Here is a 20,416-nt window from a genome sequence, read left to right as displayed (position 1 = left end):
ACAGGCAGCTGCCACCCTCGCTTCCACACTCCGCCAGGGGAGCAGGGCTGCCGCCAGCTGCACTTGAGCCCTCACGGTCCTCTCTACAGCCGGCTTTGAAGTTCCTTTCCTGATAGTGTGCCAGTGATTGGTCCTAGATTGCACACTGCTCAAACCCGTCACAGCTCAGGACCTCCCACCAGGCCAGGGGCCCCCGGACTCCTGAGCAGTGCGTCTGGCTAGCCCCTCCTGAGTATCCCCAGAAATGGGCTGAGAGTGTCGTTATATTTGGGGCCGGCCTTCAGTCACTCCCTGTGGGTGGGGTGATTGGCTAAGTCCTAGAGAACACCCAAGAGCCCGGAGTCAGAGCCCTAGACAGGGCTTCCCAGCTCCAGAGGGGGTCTCTCCATCCCTTCACCTGCTGGCAAGCTGGAAATGAGAAAAGCCGTCCTTTCAGATCTCCCTCCTGACCAGGTATCCTGGGATGGTCAAGTGAAGCTGTGTTTTGCAGCAGAATTCAGCTGATTACATGACCTTCTTCCCTCTCCTAGAGGGGAAAGCAGCCACAGGGACATTGCTGGCTGAGAACACAGATAGCAGGTACACTACAGCACCTCACAATTAATGCGGGACACACAGGACTGGCTACATAGCCCAGGCTTCCGTCCAGTGTGCCCTCACATACTATGACGGTGGCAGCCCCCATGGTGGAATTCAAAGAAGATATCCAAACCTCTCTCGTCTGATGAGCGAGCCAGGATTGAGTCAGCCTGTGCCATTTCTGTGGGATGGATTAGGAAATGGAATTCCTAGGCTTAGCCATTTTAGCAATTGCTCAAACCAGGGGAGTAGATCGAGTTCGGAAGAAGCCTCAAACAGCTTCTAAAAATCAAATTGGATTAGCGAAACCAAAAGTTCCAAAATATATGGGCATGCCGTAGAACCAGGCAAAAGAGAGAAGACGAAGAGGAGTAAGCCAAAAGGGACAATCCCCTAGCACAAGCAAAGCATGCTTTTAGATGCAGGCTGTGGCCTTGGGTGAGTTTAGACAGCAGCATTTAAAGGGAAAAAAATTGAATTTTCTTTGCCATCCTTGATGTCTTTTTATTTGCAAAACCTGAATTGATCTTTGTCCATCCTTTTATTTTTTAACAAAAAGAGATACTCTATTCCTTTTAATAGGGGTATTTAATCATTTATGGTACTTTTTTCCCCAAAACTGTAGTGAAGAGTCATATCTGACAACATTTTTTAAGGCTGTAAGAGTTTTTATGTTACTTATTATTTTCATACTATTGTTTTTCTTATTTCTATTTATTTGAGTTGTATGATAGAGAATGTTATTTGCTATAAATAAAAGCTTTGTTTTATCTTCTGCAAAGATATGAAAGACAGACTATCTTATTTTAAATGTTGTTACTACTTACTTAATATTTTGCGTGTTTCTTAAGCCTGTATTTATCTAATTATCAAATACAAAGAGAGAACAATGACTTTTTATTTTTGCCCGTGGAAAACACATAATTTAACACTCTTTGTTTCTTGTTCCTCCTTTTTATTCTTTGTTATTTTGTTCTGGAATGACGAACCCTGCATTCTGAGTGAATTTTGAGGATTACATTCTGACTAATTCTCCTTTTAACCATATTCAATCTAGAGTTTATCCTACCTGTTGAGTTGCTCAAAGATTTTTTCTGTACCTGGAAGATTTTAAAATTCTCTACTCTGAGCCCTTTTTTGTTTTATTATTTTATTTTCTCTGGTTAAGATGTTGAGATTGAATGAACAATGACTACTGTTTAGAATGCATGTCCATCACTGTTGTGGCACCTGCATTCTGTTGTTTTACTTAAAACTTTTTTTTCTAGGAGGTACGGGGGATTGAATCCAGGACCTCATACTTGGGAAACAGGTGCTCAACCACTGAGTCACAGCCACTCCCTACTGAAAACTTTTTAAAGACAGATTTATTGAGATATAATTCATTTTTTATACAATGTATCCATTTAGAGTTTACAATTCAGTATAAACTTTTTAGCATATTCACTGATACATGCAGCTACCACTGCAGTCAATCTTAGAACATTTTCATCGCCTTTAGCCATCACCCCTCCCACCATATTCTCCCATCTATCCCTGTCCTAGGCAACCACTAATCTGCCTCCTGTCTCCTTATTTTCCCTATTCTGGACTTTCATATGATGGAATCATTTAATACGTGGACTCTTGTAACTGACTTCTTTCACTTGGCATGTTTTCAAGTTTCCTCCAAGTTGTAGCCTCATCAATCCTTTATTCCCTTTCCTGACTGAGTACATCCGTTGCATGGATGTACACATTTTGTGTGTCCCTTTCTCAGTTGATGGACTTTGGGGTTGTTTCCATCTCTCAACTATTATGATTAATGTGATCCTTTCATGTGTTTATTGGACATTTGTACATCTTCCTTGGAGAATGTTTATTCAAGTCCTTTGCCTGTTTTTAAATTGGATTATTTGTCTTTTTATTATTGAGTTGTAAGAGTTCTTTATATAGTCTAGGTAGTCTTTTATTAGATGTATGACTTGCAGGTATTTTCTTGCATTCTGTGGATTGTTTTCACTTTCGTGACTGTCCTTTGGGGCACAAAATTTTCAGTTTTGATGAAATCCAATTAATCTATTTTTTTGTTTTGTCACTTTTGCTTTTGGTCTAAGAATCCTTTGCCAAATCCAAGATTATAAAGATTTACTTCTGTTTTTTTTCTTCTAAGAGTCTCATTGTTTTAGCTCTTATATTTAGGTCTTTGATCCATTTTGAGTTAATTAATGGTATAAGATAAGGGTCCTACTTCATTCTTTTGTTTGTGGCTACCCAGTTGTCTCACCACCATTTCTTGAAAAGACTATTTGTTAGCCATTGAATGGTCTCAACAAATTGATCACAGATATGTAATTTTATTTCTGGACCCTCAGTTCTATGTCATTGATCTGTATGTCCATTCTTGGCTAGCATCACACTGCATTGATTACTGTTGCTTTATGGTAAATTTTTAAACCAGTCCTCCTACTTTGTTCTTTTTCAGGATTGTTTTGGCTATCCTCAGTCCTTTGAAATTCTGTATGAATTTTACAATCAGTTTGTCAATTTCTGCATAGAGGTGGGATGTAATAGGAATTGTGTTGAATCTTTAGATTGGTTTGGGAAGTATTGCCATCCTAACAATGTGAAGTTTATGATCCATAAACACGGGGTGTGAAGATCCATTAAGATCTTTAATGCCTTTCAAATATGTTTCATCATTTTCTTAGAATAAATGTGTACTTCTTTTGTTAAAATTATTCCCAGGTATTTTATTCTTTTTTGATATTATCATGAATGGAATTTTCTTAATTTCATTTTCAGACAATTCGTTGCAAGTATATAAATAAACAATCACCTTTCGTATATTGATCTTGTGCTCTGCAACCTTGCTGAACGCGTTTATTACTTCTAAAATTTTTCTAGTGAATTTCTTAGGGGCTTTTTATATGTGAGATCATGTCATCTGCAAATAGGAATAGTTTTATTTCTTCCTTTCCACTCTGGATTCTTTCATTTCTTTTTCTTACCTATTTGTCCTAGCTACAACCTCCAATAGAATATTGAATATTATCTTAGGGAAAAAGCTTTCAGTGTTTGCCAGTGAATGTGATGTTTGCTGTGAGTTTTTTGTAAAGGACCCTTTTCAGGTTGAGAAAGTTCTCTTCTAGCTCCTTGACTCTTTTTATCATAAAATAGTGTTCACTGTGAGGTGTAGCTGGTTTGTAGTGTTTAATACTTCTATTTCCTTGTTGACCTTTGGTCTAGCTGTTATATCCATTTTTGAAAGAAGGGTATTGAAGTCTTCATTTATTATTACTGAATTGTATATTTTTCTCTTTATTTCTCTACTAGGTGCATATATGTTGATAACTGTTAAATCTTCTTGAAGAACTGACCCTTTTATCATTGTGAAATATCCCTCTTTATTTCTAGTAAAATATATATTTTTTATTCTGAAGTCTATTTTGTGTGATATTAGTTTACTCAGTCCATCTTTCTTGTGGTTGCTATTTGCATGGTATATCTTTTTCCATCCTTTTGCTTTCAGTTTATTTATATTCTTGGATCTAAAATGTGTCTCTTATAGAGAGCATATAGTTAGACATGATCTGAATATCTCTGCCTTTGGTTGGATCACTTAGTCCATTCAGATTGAATATTACCAGCATAGTGGAATGTATGCTTGCCTTTCTTCCTTTTATTTTCTATATACCTCATTTATTTTTATTTTTTGTTCCTCTCTTTCTCCTTTACGACTTTATTTGTATTAAGGGCTTCTCCTAATTCTCTTATTCCTTGGTTCTCTCCTGCAAACTTGCCGTCTTCAGTCTAGGCTGTGTCTTGGTTAAGTCATGAATTTCCTGCCGCTGTCACCACAGCCTCCACTGTTGTTGATAGTGTTCCTATGTTTGGACTTTTCCCTATTCTGTTACAAATGAAATTGATTTCCCTGGGAAGAGGTTAGGAACAATCTGTTTTGCAGCCTGCTTCTCCCCTCTCACAAAATATCTTGCTGTGGAGCTGGGGGTGGCTACAGTGCAAGCTTGCCTCTGAATGGCACCCCAGTTCTAGGAGCTGAGTGCTCACTGGGGGGAAGCAGCGGCCTGAGGTTCTCCCAGCTTGTCTCTTTTGGTGTAGAATCCCCGTCATGAGGCAGCATCAGGCAATGGGGGCTCCAGGACTCTTGGTGTGCCACGGTAGAACCTCCATTCCGTGGGTAGGCGGCTGGTGGAAGAGGGAGCCGCCACCTCTCCACCGCGCCTGCCTGGGACTTGGCCTCAGCGAGGACAGCGGGGGCGGAAGAGCCGCGCGAGGACCCTCGGTGGCCTCCGCTGGGAGCTGGGCAGCGGGCCGGCTCTTGGCTCTAGTGTCCGAGCGGCCTGGTGGGGGGAGGAGGGCGTGGCCTTGATTCAGATATCAGAGGCGCTCCCCATTCTTGCCAAATTTTCGCAGATTTTCTTGAATACATGTTTCTTCATTTGCTGTTTGCCCTTAAGACCATTTCCCAGTTAAATTTTTTTACTACTTAAAATGTTTTAAAAAAGAATTTTCCCAGGTTCCTTCGGGGAGCAGGTCAGCACTGCTCACACAGCGGTGCCAGAAGACACTCCCCTCCTGGATTCTGGCTTGTTTGTCTTTAGCTTTCAGAGCTGTTGTGCCTTCACTTCTCCCCGCTTTTGAGGGCTTTCATTGGTATTCAAATAGAATTCAGAGGAGGCATTTCCTGATACCTCCTATCACCCTGCCATCTTTCAAGAAGCTAGTTGTATTTATTTGCAACAGAATGAGAAACAGTATTCATTTTCCCTGGCGACTGTGAGCTTAGTAACATTGGGGTGTGCCTCTAGGAGGGAGTGTGGAGAGAGGGAGAAAGGTATGGTTTTCATTTCAGGGACTTGTTAAATAGTTGTCTTTAGGGTATGTTGTGCCAACTGTGACAGTATGTTTTATTTTTTGTAACCTCTGTAATTCCCTCAACAAAGTGTCTCATTCTTTCTTGTTCCACTGTAGGTTTTCACTGGCATTTTTATAGCAGAAATGTGCTTAAAAATCATTGCACTTGATCCTTACCACTATTTTCGCCAAGGCTGGAACATCTTTGACAGCATTGTTGCTCTTCTGAGCTTCGCAGACGTGATGAACACCACATTTTCAGAGAAACAGAAGCACTGGCGGTTCTTCCGTCCGCTGAGGGTGGTAAGGCCTTTTCTTCTCTACTGCTCGGTCTACTTGCCCGCCTGGAAAGAGTCAAGGGAGTTGACTGGCAGCTGTCTCGAACCAAGTTTAACTCTTCTTGCATTCACCCCAGAACCTCCTCCCCACCAATGCCGAGTCTTGGGAAGTCCCGGGGAGTCTTAATTGACTCCCTGCCCCCTAGGATGACTCCTCTGTCAACTCTCCCAAAATCGCTTCCCGTGTCAGGTCTGTGCTCCCTGCTTTGCATACAGCCCCAACCGCACGATTCCCTGGTGGAGCTCTGAGCCAGGCAGCCGTCATCTGGGCACCCAGGGGAGGGACAGGCGCTGCCGCAGAGGCTGTCCCAGTGAGGTCTCCTCCCTGATGCTGGAGCCACATCCGGGTCTGTATGTGTCCTCAGTTCCTCCAGGTTGGAGGCATTCTGCCAACCATTGCAGAGCACTTGATAGCGAGCTAGCACGGGGCAAGGCACAGATGTGAAGAGAGCCCTGTCTCCCAGGAGTTCTCAGTCCAGGGGCCCAGGGTGTGGCTAGACATGACGATGACGCCAAGTAAAGCGTGACAGAGCCCAGGAGCGGTATGGACAGGAAGCTGTGGTGGAATCATATCTGAGAGAGGAAGAAGGAACGCCGAGGCGGCTTTTCACTCTCTTTAAAAAATCTTTAAGAATGTCTTGGGCATGGATGGGATTTCGAGGCCTATAGCATCAGACGCTCGATTCAGTGACCTGAGAGCACGTGCTGTGTCTGGGACGTGCTGTGCAGGTGCCGGCGCAAGGCACCGTGCGGCTGCTCTGCTCAGCTCTGCTGCCTCAGCTGAGCCGCTCCATTGACCTCCCCTGTTCAGTCTCCTTCCAGCCGTGCCCCGAGGCTGGGAGCTTTGCGTCGTTGTCTGCCTGTGAGAACAGAACCACAACTCACCCTCGCAGCCTTTCAGCTCCCCTCTTCATCGACAATGATAGCCCTTTTGGGGGCATAAATCTTATTACTCTGCAACACTTTTGCTGCCGAATTGTTGATATTCCAAGATTCTGCTTTGGAGTGAAACCATCAGTTCATGGTGAAGGTTAATGTAACAATTAACCTGTGCAACTAGTTGCTGAGCTTTCTCTGAGGATATTGTCTCCTCTAGGGCCTGAGATGGTCATGGAGAAAATTTCTCTGTTGAACGACTTCACTTTTCCTTTGTAGCTGGTTGCTCTTTTTCTCCTGGTTTCAAAACACCATAACATTCTCATCTTTCTTGTAGAGTTTAGATTCAGACTTGTGGCAGGGGGTCAGCAAATTTTTTCTATGAAGGGCCAAATATTAAATATTTTCAGTTTTATAAGCCATATGCTCTTGGTTGCAACTACTTGACTCTGCCATTTTAGCACAAAAGGAGCCATAAACATTTGCAAATGAATGGGTGTGGTTATGTTTCAAAAAAGGTCTTTTTACAAATCCTGAAATTTGAATTTTAGGTAATTTTCATGTGCTGTGAAATGCTGTTATTCTTTGGATCCTTTTTCAACCATTAAAACATCTGAAAACCAGTCTTGGCTCTTGGGCTTTTGAGAGCAGGCTGCAGGCTAGACTTAGCCCGCGGGCTAGACTTTGCCACCCCCTGTTGTCTGTACAGGATCCCATGGCATCGTCTTATGTACCAAACGTGGAGGCTCAGGCTGCCATCATGACCCAAAGTCTTTATCATTTTTAAAAACTAGAGAAAATATTTCCATTCTAAAAACAAAAAGCAAGGTATAGGTGAGAACGAGGTTGGAGCGGAGTGTGGCTGTCTTCGGGTGGGCTGGCCTGGAGGAGCGCCGTGGACAGCATGAATGCGACGTTTTGGGAAGGCGCTGTGGCCTCCAGCTGGGCAGAGCGACGTCCTTGCCTGACCTTTCTTCCGCGCGTGTCTGTCTGCTTCCGCAGCTGAGGGTCTTCAAGTTGGCCAAGACCTGGCCGACCCTGAACACGTTGATTAAGATCATCGGCCACTCCGTGGGCGCTCTCGGCAACCTGACCGTGGTCCTGGCCATCGTCATCTTCATCTTCTCCGTGGTTGGCATGCAGCTCTTCGGCTCCAAATTCAATTCCACAAAGAGTTCACGGCTGTGCAGCCACGTTGCTCCGTGCCGACGGCGTTGGCACATGGAGGATTTCTACCACTCCTTCCTGGTGGTGTTCCGCATCCTCTGCGGGGAGTGGATCGAGAACATGTGGGAATGTATGACGGAGACCAACAGCGAGCTGTGCATCGTCATCTTTCTGCTGATCATGGTGATAGGAAAGCTTGTGGTGAGTTTCTTAGAATTAAAAAAAAAAGATTCGTGGAGTAAACAAATGCATTGGCTTCTTTTGCAATACTTCAATAGTGAAAATGCAATGCCCGAATAAATAATAAAATTTTCCATTTGATTTTGGTTTGAGAAAATATGTAAGCATGAAACAAAGCTTCCTTATCACATAGTGATTATATGGTCTAATGCCCCAATATCTTTTTGACTCCAGATGATTATTCTGAGTCAGTCATAGTTTCTTTGCCAGGGGTTGGTTTGTGACTCAGTATGGCAAATGAGACATATAGGGGATGTCCACTGAGGGGAACCTGGGAACAGTTTCTTGTTCTTAAAAGACAGATATGAGAAAGAGACAGTCTTTTTACCTGCTTTTGGCCTTTTTATGACTATGACCCTGGACAAGCTGAGAACAAGATGTAACCATGAGAAGAACCAGTCTAAGGCAAAGGCAGCCTGAGGGAGGAAGGAAGAACAGAGAGATGGAGCAAACCTGTTTTCATGTCTATGCCAATCCCGCTCTAGTTCCAAACTTCTTGTTCTGATATGTTGTGTGATCTGCTTGGCTCTGCTACTTGCACCTGGAAGTACAGGTACTCATGAGGTGAGGTTGTGGAGAGAGAGGAGACACAAGAACTTCAGAGCCATGTTGAGGCTGTAGAGGCCCCTGGCATAGTGTGTGTGATTCCTCAGCATTCATTTTATTTATAATTATCTGCACACAATAGCTTTATCCTCAGTCCTAATAAATGGCACAGATAATAAGTAAGACAGAAGTTAAGAAGAGTAGGGCATCACCAGTCAGAGAGAGAAGGGAGCAGTGATAAAGGGTTGTCGAGCGTATGGGACTTGGACCAATGGAGGAAACAGGGAGGCGCCCCTGAGCAAAAACCCGGAGCTGGGAATTCCAGTGAAGAGCAGTGCCTAGCCCCATCCAAGCCCACAGCTTCTTCTCCCAAAGGCTGTATGATGTTGAGCTGGTGAGAGGCACGAAGGAGTGTTTTGAGGAATTGGAGGGTGTGTAAGTGTAAGCAAAAAGCAAGAGTAGGAAGCTTTGGGATATCTGAATTTAAAGCAATAACTGCTTCAACAGGGGCTTGCAGCTTTGGTCCAAGTGCTCTGGCTCAGCCCCAGCGCCCTCTTGGTGGTTAGGGTAGCATGACCTAAAAAGCGGCAGAGCTGCAGAGTACTGCTGGAGATCAGACCATGTTGCTGTGGACAATTTCAGCAAAGTCCGGGCTCATGATCCTGGCTAATCCCCAGGTAGCGTACGTTCTTTTCACTTTGCCATATGGTGACCTTGCTTTCCCTTGGCCAATGTCTACACATAAATATTACTTTTATATAGATAAGCTAGGGTTGGCTCTGTGGGCACCTTTCATTCAGTTTGTCTTTTGTCTTATCTTGCTGCTCTATTTCTTCCTCAATCTTCTTTCCTTTTATTTATTTTATAGACAAACTGCCCTGGGAGACAGAAGGACATAAAATGATCTTTTGGTTCTGTTTTGGATCTTGGGGAAAAGTTGTTCTGGAAACCTGCTATATCCTTTCCTTTGCTAAATTTTCCATTCTCCTTGTTTTTATCCCAGGTACTCAACCTCTTCATTGCCCTGCTGCTCAATTCCTTCAGCAACGAGGAGAGAGATGGAAACTCGGACGGGGAGGCCAAAAAAACCAAAGTCCAGCTAGCCCTGGACCGGGTCTACCGGGCTTTTTATTTTATGATACACATTCTTGGGCATTTCTGTTGCAAGCTGTGCAGGAGGAAAAACATAGCAAAGCAAAAAGAGGTTGCAGGAGCCCCTGCTGCTGAAAGCAACGTCAGTGTTCCTCTGGCCCCAGGAATGAAAAGGGGCCCAGAGACCTGGGAGGAGTTTTGTGCACAGACCTCTATCCCAGTGGCCTTGGTCACTGGGCATGAGCGGACCTGGCTGGCCCCACTTGCAGAGGAAGAAAATGATGCTGAATACCATGAAGATGATGCTCAGCCTGTCCCACAACCTGAGGCTGGAACCCAGGTACGAGGGTCCTCAAAAGCTGGAGTGACCACGGAGCACATGTTGCCTGCTCTTGCAAGCCCTGCGCAGGGCAGAGGGTGGCTGTGCCCTCCTGTCCACACGCGCATTCCGGGGCTGGTCTAACCACGGTCTTGCGTGTCTGGCGCAGATGGGAGGGGTCAGAGGAGGTCAGAGCGGGCTGCCGGGGAAGCAAGTGCCTTTGGCTGAGCCCCAGAAGATGTGCAGAGTGTGGACAGGCTGAAAGGTGAGGAAAGGGGTGTGGTAAGTGGTGGGGACAAACTCAGGCTCCCCCAGGATCAGTGGGGCTCGTGGGCGAGGAGCGGTTGATGCAAGAGCTACTTTATGAATAACATTCTTGAAACTGGCTTTTTTTTTCTTACTTGGTATGTGGTGGCTTTTAGTACAGTTTGGTGCCACAGCCTCAGTTTGTGCTAAAATGTGAGCAGTTTTCCAGCATTTCTTTTGCACCGGGTATTGGTGTCCCATGGCTACTGTAACAGACTGGGGGGATTAAAACAACAGAAATTTATTCTTTCCCATTTCTGGAGGCCACAAGCCTGACATTGAGATGTCAGCAGGGCCACATGCCCTCTGAAAGCTCTAGGCAAGAATCCTTCCTTGCCTCTTCCAGTTTCCGGTGTCTCTGGGTGTTCCCTGACTTGCAGTAGCAGCACTCCAATCTCCTCCACCTTCGCTTGGCCCTCTCTTCTGTATCGCTGTGTCCCACATCCTCCACTGACCTTCTCTTGTAAGGATGTTGTCATGGGATGTAGGGCCCACCCTAAATCCAGGATGATCTCGTCTTGAGATCTTAACTTAATTATGTCTGCAAAGACCCTTTTCCCAAATAAGCTCACATTCACAGGCTCTGGGGAGGTGGGTTGGGCATTTCTTTTGGGGGACCACTGCTCAGTGTACTACACACCATTAATGCAAATGCTAACATGGGAGAAAAGGGAAATAATTTCTAAGTAGTATTATAAAAATTGTTTTGACCTCATAACCTTCCTGAAAGCCTCAGGAACCATAGTGTTCCATTGCCCAGACTTTAAGAATTACTTCTTTTTGTTTCTTCCCCCATTATTTTCCCTCTGTGTGCTTCCAGTGTGGGTATTTTATATGGACCTGTATTCTACTAGTTCTGTGTTCTGTGTATCGGCAATCATTTCTTAATTTTAAATATTGTACTCTTTAGTTCTACAATGCCCATTTTATTCTTTTCAAGATTTGATTTTCTGTTGAAATAGTTCATCTTTTCATTCATTTTGGCCATATTCCCCCTTTATTTCTTTAGCATATTAATCATAGTTATTTTGAAGTCCTGGTCTAAATATCTCAAATATCTGGATCTTCTTTGGTCTGTTCTTATTGACTATTTTGTCTCTTAAAATAACTGGACTGATAGGAAGGATATGCTAAGCAAGCATGGTTGTGCTAAGTTTAGAAGACAGAGACTGGTAAGGAAGGCAGAGATGGCTAAAATTTATGGGAAAAGTACCAGATATGAGGGAGCTATACAAAAAAAAACACTCCATTTATCTCTTCTAGTAACTTTCTTTTAAAAAATACCTTTTATTATTATGTTGTAATGGTTAAACTAAACATTACAAATCCATTGGTAACTTCTTATAGAGTATCTTAAATTAGTACCATTAACACATTCTGACTAATGCAAGAATTCTACAAAAGCTTAACTCCAGTTATTTCCTTCCATTTTTTTTCTGTGTCATATATTTTCCTTCTACATGTTATTTTAAAAACTGAACTAAATACCTTGTTACTACTAGTGCTTTAAATAATCAGCATCATATATGCGTATATATGATTTTTTATCTCTTTATTGTTGTTGTTGTTTTCCCTTTCTTCTCCATATTCTCTCCTTTCATCTAGTATTATCATTCTTCAGCATGAAGCACTTCCTTTATTATTTAATGTCTTATAGAATATCTTCTCACAAATTATCTTTGCTTTTTTCTGAGAATGTGCTTATTTTGTCCTCCCTTTAAATTTAATTTAAAATTTATTTATTTTGCCCTTGTTTAAAATTTTAAAGAATATTTTCACTGAGTATAGAATTTTAGGTTGGCTGGCTTCTTTTTTCTTTCAGCAGCTTAAAAATGCCATTTTATTATCTTCTGTTTTACATAGTTTCTGTTGAGAAGCCAGCCATCATTCTGATCTTATTTCCTTAAGTTAATGTGTCTTTTTGGTCTCTTTATATTTTGCTTTCAGTATTTAGACTATGATATGCTTAGGTGTGGTTTATATATACATACATACATACACATATATATGTGTATATATATATATATAGTTTTCTGGCTGGGCTTCTTGAGTCAATTTTACATCAGATTTAGAAAATTCTCAGCCAACTATTGCTTCTACCCCAATCTCTTTTTCCCCTCTTTTTAGGGCTATAATATCTACATGTGAAAATTTTATTTTATTTCTATCTTTCACTTCTGTTCTGTTTTGTTTCTTCCCCCATTATTTTTTCCTCTGTGTGCTTCCAGTGTGGGTATTTTATATGGACCTATATTCTACTAGTTCTGTGTTCTGTGTATCGGCAATCATTTCTTAATTTTAGATATTGTACTCTTTAGTTCTACAATACCCATTTTATCCTTTTCAAGATTTGATTTTCTGTTGAAATAGTTCATCTTTTCATTCATTTTGGCCATATTCCCCCTTTATTTCTTTAGCATATTAATCATAGTTATTTTGAAGTCCTGGTCTAAATATCTCAAATATCTGGATCTTCTTTGGTCTGTTCTTACTGACTATTTTATCTCTTAATTAGTGGTCCCTTTTTCCTCCTTCTTCAAACATCTAGCAATTTTTATTGTATCATGTATATTGTGAGGGCTCTGGATTAAGTTATCATCCCTGAAGGAGTACTGAGTTTTATTCTCACAGGCAATTAAGTTGCTGGTGTATCAGCTTGATTGTTGAAGCTTGATTTTAGCCATGTTTTAGGTTGGGTTGATTTTGGTTTTCCTCTTGGACACTATCCAGAAGGCATGGTCCTGGTGATAATCATGATCTCTACTGTGAATGGGCCAGAAGTCTAATATATCCCCAGAAATATGCAATCTTTCAAATATTTGTTCAGTTATCAATGACCTATCAGCTCTTTTTTGCTAGAGTTCTTGGAGACTCACCTTGCACAGCTTGAAGTCAGCAAATGACCCAAGGAGAATGTTAATGCAGGGTTTGAAGACTCCTTTTCTCAAGATATCAGAGACACTTCATCTGAGTACAGTGCCTCCTAAATCCCAGCCACATTAGTAGCTCCAAGCTCTGATCTCTTTTACCTTTGCCCAGGAAAACTGCAATTATCTGCTTGGCTCTATTCTTTCCCTTTACTATAATTAGGAAAATATTTTCTGGGAGAAGACCAAAGTTAATGTGGGTTTTTCTCATCTGTTTCCTTTTTCTCAGGGGTTGTAGCTCTGCCTTGGATGTTATCTCTCCTGCAAACAGTTGCTATATATAATTTGTCTAATTTTATGGTTGTGAGGATAAATTTGATACCAGCTCTTCCACCATGGCTAGAAACAATTCTGGAAAATTATTGGCCATTATCTATTAGAATATTTCTTCAATACTATTTTCTTTACTTTGTTGAAACTGTTCATAGAAATAGTTTGGAAACTTTACAATTTATTTTTCATGTTTTTAAGTTATTCATATTTTTATCTCTTTATATTTTGCATTGTTGCCAATTTCAGCAGCATTATCTTCTTTCTAATTCAGTAATTCTCTCTTTGTATCCAGTATAGAATTTATTCCACTGGTTGATATTTTCCCCCAATAACTATTTTTCAGTTCTAGGATTTCTACTGGTCATTTTTCATAGACACCTGTTTTAGTTTGCTACAGGCTGCCCATGCAATATACTTGAAATGGGTTGGATTTTATAATGGAAATTCGTTAGGTTAAAAACTTACAGTTCTGAGGCTGGGAAAATGTCCAAATCAATGCGTCAGACAAAGCTCTCTCCCTGAAGGTTGGCTGCTGTGATCCTGGACTCCTGCCACTGACAAGGCATGATGTGGGCTCTGCTGGTTCCTGCCTTCTCCAGGCTCGCTTTTCCCCCAAGCTCAGCTGGGATGGTCAGCACGTGGCAGCATCAGCTTGTTTCTCCTAGCTTCTCTCCGTTTCCGCAGCTCTTCTCCTGTGTGCCTGGAGCTTTCTATTTCTCTCTTTATAAAGAACTCAAGTAAGAGCATTAAGGCCCAGCCTGAGTCCTTAACTGAAGAAATTTAATCAAGAGTTTCCCCCACAACAGGTTTACATGCACAGTAGCTCTAAGGACGTGATCTTTTCTGGGATCTACAAAAACCTTCAAATTGCCACAACGCCTTTTTATGTTTCATTCTTGCCTTGTTTTATTTAATAATTTTTGTTCTTTTGTATGTGCAACTCCTTTATATATCTTTAAAAACAGCATTATTGAGATATAATCCACATACCATAGAATTCAATCATTTAAAAGGTACAATTCAGTGGTTTTTATTATATTCACAGAGTTGTGCAACAATCCTCAAAATAATTTTTTGAACGTTTTTATCACCTCAAAACACCCTATACTCAGTAGCAGTCACTCCCCACTTCCCCTTGTCCTGGTTTTCCAGGGCTTCTTTAGTAAAGTACTACAGACCAGTTGATATAAATAACAGAAATTTACCGTTTCACAGTTCTGGAGACAAGAAGGTCGAAGTCAAGGTGTCGGCAGGTCGTGCTTCCTCTGAAGCCTGTGGCTCTGGTGGTGGCTCAGCTAATCCAGGACTCGGTCTCTGCCGTCGGCGCAGGGCCAGCCCTCCCTGTCCCTCTACTCCTCCTCCCTCCCTCCCTCCCTCCCTCTCTCCTCAGTGTGTCCAAATTGCATCTGCTTATAAGGACACCAGGTGTTTGGGTTAGGACCCGCCCTAAACCAGGTGGCCTCATCTTAACTAGTATCATCTCTAAAGAGCCTTTTTGCAACTCTGTTCACTCTCATAGCACCAGGGTTTAGGACCTGAACATGTCTTTCTGGGGACACAATTCAGTCCATAACATCCCAAGTCCCCAGCTCTAGACAATCACCAATACTTCCTGTCTCTATGGATTTTCCCATAATACAAATATGATCCTTCGTGACTGGCTTCTTTCACTTAGCTTATTTTCAAGGTTCATCCATGTTGTAGCATGTGTTAGTACTTCATTCCTTTTTGTTACTGGATAATATTCTATTGTATGGATTTATCACATTTTGTTTATTCATTCACCATTTTATGGACATTCGTTTTTTTCTGTTTTTTTTTTTTGCTACTATAAGCATTCATAGACAACATTTTGTGTGGACATAGGTTTTCATATCTTTTGGGTGTATAGCTAGGAGTGGAATTTCTGGGTCATATGATAACTCTATGTTTACGCTTTTCAAAAACTGTCACACTGCTTTCCAAAGTGGTTGCTAATTGTGGCAGTTTGAGATTATTAAATGAATCCGAAAAAGGTAAAGATTATGTTTGTAAACTAATATATTCTCTGGGTGTGATACACTTCGATTGCATTAACCTCAGCTGAGGTGTCTTTGATTAGATTACCTGTTAAGATTAGGGCTTTTAACTACATCAGTGGGTATGACCTGGGTTGAGTCTCTGGCTCCTTGTGGGTCTGACACAAACAGGCACTAAGAAGACACAGAGGAAGAGCGAGCTCTGTCATTTTTGATCCTGGGGCCCTGGAGAGAGATGGCCATTCACCTGAAGCTTCACAGCTGACCTTTGGGAAGGGAGCCGAGACTGATATAGAGGCCAGAAAGAAACAAGCCCTATGTCAGGAGAGAGAGAGGACTTCACTTAAGCATGAAGCCTCAAGAGGCTGGACCCACAGAGCTCAAGAGGAAGAGGAAGCCTGGAGGGAAGGAGAATCCAGCCAGAGACCGGTGGCCATCTTGCTTCAACCCAGGGCAATTGACTTTGGTGAGAAGCACCTCTTATGGTGTCTGGGTTGGACTTTTCATGGTTGGGACTGTAAGCTTTCATCCCAAATAGATATCCTTTACAAAAGCCAGCAGGGAAGCAGATATGGCTCAACTGATAGAGTGTCCGCCTACCATATAGGAGGTCCAGGGTTCAAACGCAGGGCCTCCTGTCCCATGTGGTAGCTGGCCTATGTGCAGTGCTGCTGCACACAAGTAGTGCCGTGCCATGCAGGGGCACTCCCCATGTAGGGGAGCCCCATGTGCAAGGCTTGCACCCCACAAGGAGAGCCGCCCTGTGCAAAAAAAGTGCAGCCCGCCTAGGAGTGGTGCTGCACACATGGAGAACTGATGCAGCAAGATGACGCAACAGAAAGAGACACAGTCTCCTGGTGCTGCCAAGAATGCAAGCAGACACAGAAAAATACACAGCAAATGGACACGAGAGCAGGCAATGGGGGGTAGGGGGAAGGGGAGAGAAATAAAAAATAAAATTTTAAAAAGCCAACAGATTTCTGGCACTTTGCTTCGGCAGTCCTTTGGCAGACTAAGACCACCATTTTTGCAGTTCATGAAGGCTCCAATTTCTTCACATCCTTGCCAACTCTTGTTATTATCTATATATTTTTAGTACAGTTATCCTGGATGTTGTGAAGTGGTAGTGGTTTGGCTTGCACTTCTCTGATGGATAATGATGTTAAGCATCTTTTCATGTATTTATTATTCTTTTATATATATCCTTTGGTGAAATGTCTATTCAGCTCTTTTGACCATTTTTAAATTGGGTTATATGTCTTTTTATTATTGATTTGTAGGTGTTCTTTATATATTTGAGAAACAAGTCCCTTGTCAGATACATGATTTACAAAATTTTTCTCCTATTTTGTGAATTGTGTTTTCACTTTCTTGATTGTGGCCTTTGAAGCACAAAAGCTTTTAATTTTGATTAAGTCCTATCTCTACTTTTTCTTTTTTACTTATGCTTTTGGTGTTATAGCTAAGAAACCATTGCTTAATCCAAGGTTTTGAAAACTTATGTTTATGTTTTCTTACATGAGTTTTATAGCTTTAGCTCTTACTTTAGGTCTTTGATTCATTTTTAGTTAGTATTTATATATGGTTAGAGGTAGAGATTCTTTTGCATGGGTATATCCAGCACTATTTGTTGAAAATATTATTCTTTTCCCACTGAATTGTCTTTGCACCCGTATTGAAAGTAATTGATATGAGGGTTAATCTCTGGACTCACAGTTCTATTCCAATGATCTATATGTCTGTTCATTTGGCAGGGCTTTTTAAAATATTTATTTTTATTTCTCTCCCCTTCACCCCCCCCCCTCCCCCCCAGTGTCTGCTCTCTTTTATTCACTGTGTGTTCTTCTGTGTCCACTTGCATTCTGGTCAGGCAGCACAGGAATCCATGTCTCCTTTTGTTGCGGCATCTTGCTGCATCAGCTCTCTGTGTGTGCAGCGCCACTCCTGGGCAGGCTGTGCTTTTTGCACAGGGTGGCTCTCCTTGCGGGGCCCACTCCTTGAACTTGGGGCTCCCCTACGTGGGGGACACCCCTACGTGACAGGGCACTCCTTGTGAACATCAGCACTGTGTGTGAGCCAGCTCACCACATGGGCCAGGAGGCCCTGGGTTTGAACCTTGGACCTCCCATGTGGTAGGTGGGTGCTCTATCAGTTGAGCCACATCTGCTTCCCTCTTTCGGCAGTTTTGATTATCTTTGTATTAAGTTTTGAAATTGAAAAGTATGGGTCCTCCAACTTTCTTCTTTTTCAAGATTGTTTAGACTATTCTGGATCCCTTAATTCCATATGAATTTATAGAAATCAGTTTGTCAACTTCTGAAAATAATTTCGCTGGGATTTTGGGAGGAATTATTTTGGGTAATAATCTGTGGATTGCTTTGGGTTGTATTGCTATCTTAACAATATCAAGTCTTCTAACCCATAAATATGGGATATCATTCTGTTTAACTCTTCCTTAATTTCTTTCAATAGTTTTTGTAGTTTTCAGAGTATAAGTTTTACATATATTTTGTTAAATTTATTCCTAAATATTTATTCTTTTTTTTAAACAAGTCAATTTTATTAATACATATTACTAAAGCATAAAAGTGTACAATCAATGGTATTTGGTATAATCACATAGTCATGTATTCATCACTTCAATCATTTTAGAGCATTTTTATCATTTCAATAATAATAAATAAATAAATAAACAAAACTCATCACCTCTCAATCTTTCTATGTTTTCCCTCCCTTACATGGCTGGTATTCTGTTTCCTTCTCTCTAGTATACTCATATTTATATTTTGTAAAAACAGTCTTATATATGCAATGTCATGCATATCCATGTTTTACATGAGGCTTCACTATGTTTTACAGCCCCATGTTACATTTTTTGGCTTTCCTTCTAGTAATATACATAACCTTAGTCTTTCCCTTTTAACAACTGTCATATCCATATAACAGCTCTGCTAGTTACAAACACGGTGACATGTTTTCATCATTTCTATTCATTTCTAACAATATACAAACAGCATTTTTACCAATTCTGCACAGGTTAATCCTCCTCTTTCCATTCTCTACCCTCATTCTATTTTCTGATGACCTATATTCTAATTATTAACTCCATGAATACATAATGTATTTAGTTCATAATAGTGCAACCATACAGCATTTGTCCTTTTTTGTGTGGCTTGCGGTAGCAGTTTGATATAACTGATAAATCCCAAAAAGAAATATTGGATTATGTTTGTAATCTGATCTGTACCTGGGCATGATTGAGTTATGATTAGGCATGGCAATCACAGATTAAAGGCATGGCAAAGAACAAAGTTGAGGGCTTTTAATGTTGGAGTTTTGATTTTGGAGTTTGGTGCTGAAAACTTAAGCTGGAGCCCTGGGAAGTCAGCCACAGAGGAAAGAGAAGCCATGCCCAGGAAGGAAGGAACCTTGAAGCTAGGAACGTAGGAACCCAGGAAGCCTGAACCCTCGCAGACGTCAGCAGCCATCTTGCTCCAAATAGACTTTGGTGAGGAAAGTAACTTATGCTTATGACCTGGTATCTGTAAGCTCCTACCCCAAATAAATACCCTTTATAAAAACCAGCCAATTTCTGTATATTGCATCAGCACCCCTTTGGCTGACTAATACACTTGCTTTATTCAACATAATGTCTTCCAGGTTCATTCATATTTTCATACGTTTCATGATTTCATTTCTTTTTACTGCTGCACAATATTCCAAGATGTGTATACTCCACAATTTATCCACTCATCAGTTGATGGACACCTGGGTTGTTTTCAACTTTTAGCAATTATGAATAATGCCACTATGAACATCGGTATGCAAATGTCTGTTTGTGTCACTGATCTTAATTTTCTGGGTATTTACTTAGTAATAGTATTGTCAGGTCACATGGAAAGTCTATATTCAACTTCCTTAGAAACTGACCAACAATCCTCCACAGTGGCTGTACTATTCTACATTCCCACTAACAGTGTATAAGCAAGCATTCCTATCTCTCCACATCCTCGCCAACATTTTAGTTTTCTGACTTTTCAATAGTGGCCAGGTTAATAAGTGTGAAATGATCTCATTGTTGTTTTGACTTGTATTTCTCTAATTGCTAGTGATGCTTTGAACATTTATTATGAGTTTCTTTGCCATTTGTATTTCATTTTTGGACAATTGTCTTTTTAAGTCTTTATCCTATTTTTTTAATCAAGTAGTTTGTCTTTTTATTGTTGAGTTGTATGATCTCTTTATATATAATGGATATTAAACCCTTATCAGATATGTGACTGACAAATATTTTCTTCCATTGAGTCAGCTGCCTTTTCACCCTTTTGACAAAGTCTTTTGAGGTGCAAAAGTGTTTAATTTTGAGGAAGTCCCAATTACCTGTTTTTCTTTTTGTTGTTCGTGCTTTAGGTGTGAAGTTTAAGAACTACCGTCTATCACATGATCTTGAAGATGTTTTACAACATTTTTCTAGGATTTTTATGGTTTTTACTTTTATATTTAAGTCCTTGATCCATTTAGAGTTAATTTTTGTATAAGGTGAGAAACAGGGGTCTTTTTTCTTTCTTTTGGATATGGCTATACAGTTCTCCCAGCACGATTTGTCAAATAGACTGTTCTGGTAGAGCTGGAAGGGATTGTTAGCCTTGTCAAATATCACTTGACTATAGATGGGAGGGTCTATTTCTGAGTTCTTGATTTGGTTCCATTGGTCAATCTGTCTTTATGCCAGTACCATGCTGTTTTTACCACTGTAGCTAAGTAATGTATCTTAAAGTCAGGAAGTAACAGTCCTCCAACTTCCTTCTTTTTTTAAGACATTTTTGGCTATTTGGGGCACTTACCTTTTTAAACTTGATAATTGGCTTTTCCATTTCT

General features: G+C 41.1%; 1 protein-coding gene across 1 annotated transcript in view; it reads left to right on the top strand.

The window, feature by feature from the left end:
- The window catches only part of SCN11A (sodium voltage-gated channel alpha subunit 11), a 118,674-nt gene that overhangs the window by 53,723 nt on the left and 44,535 nt on the right, over positions 1–20,416 (top strand). The window contains exons 13-17 of the mRNA XM_071212271.1: positions 5,554–5,676; positions 7,593–8,018; positions 9,607–9,726; positions 9,965–10,035; positions 10,184–10,202. Of these exons, the coding sequence (XP_071068372.1) occupies positions 5,554–5,676; positions 7,593–8,018; positions 9,607–9,726; positions 9,965–10,035; positions 10,184–10,202 (759 nt within the window). The remainder of the gene's footprint in view (positions 1–5,553; positions 5,677–7,592; positions 8,019–9,606; positions 9,727–9,964; positions 10,036–10,183; positions 10,203–20,416) is intronic.

This window comes from Dasypus novemcinctus, chromosome 26 (genome assembly GCF_030445035.2).
Source record: "Dasypus novemcinctus isolate mDasNov1 chromosome 26, mDasNov1.1.hap2, whole genome shotgun sequence".
Lineage (NCBI taxonomy): Eukaryota > Metazoa > Chordata > Mammalia > Cingulata > Dasypodidae > Dasypus > Dasypus novemcinctus.
The sequence above is the reverse complement of the archived record's forward strand: the minus strand, read 5'-3'. Positions and strand labels throughout refer to the sequence as shown.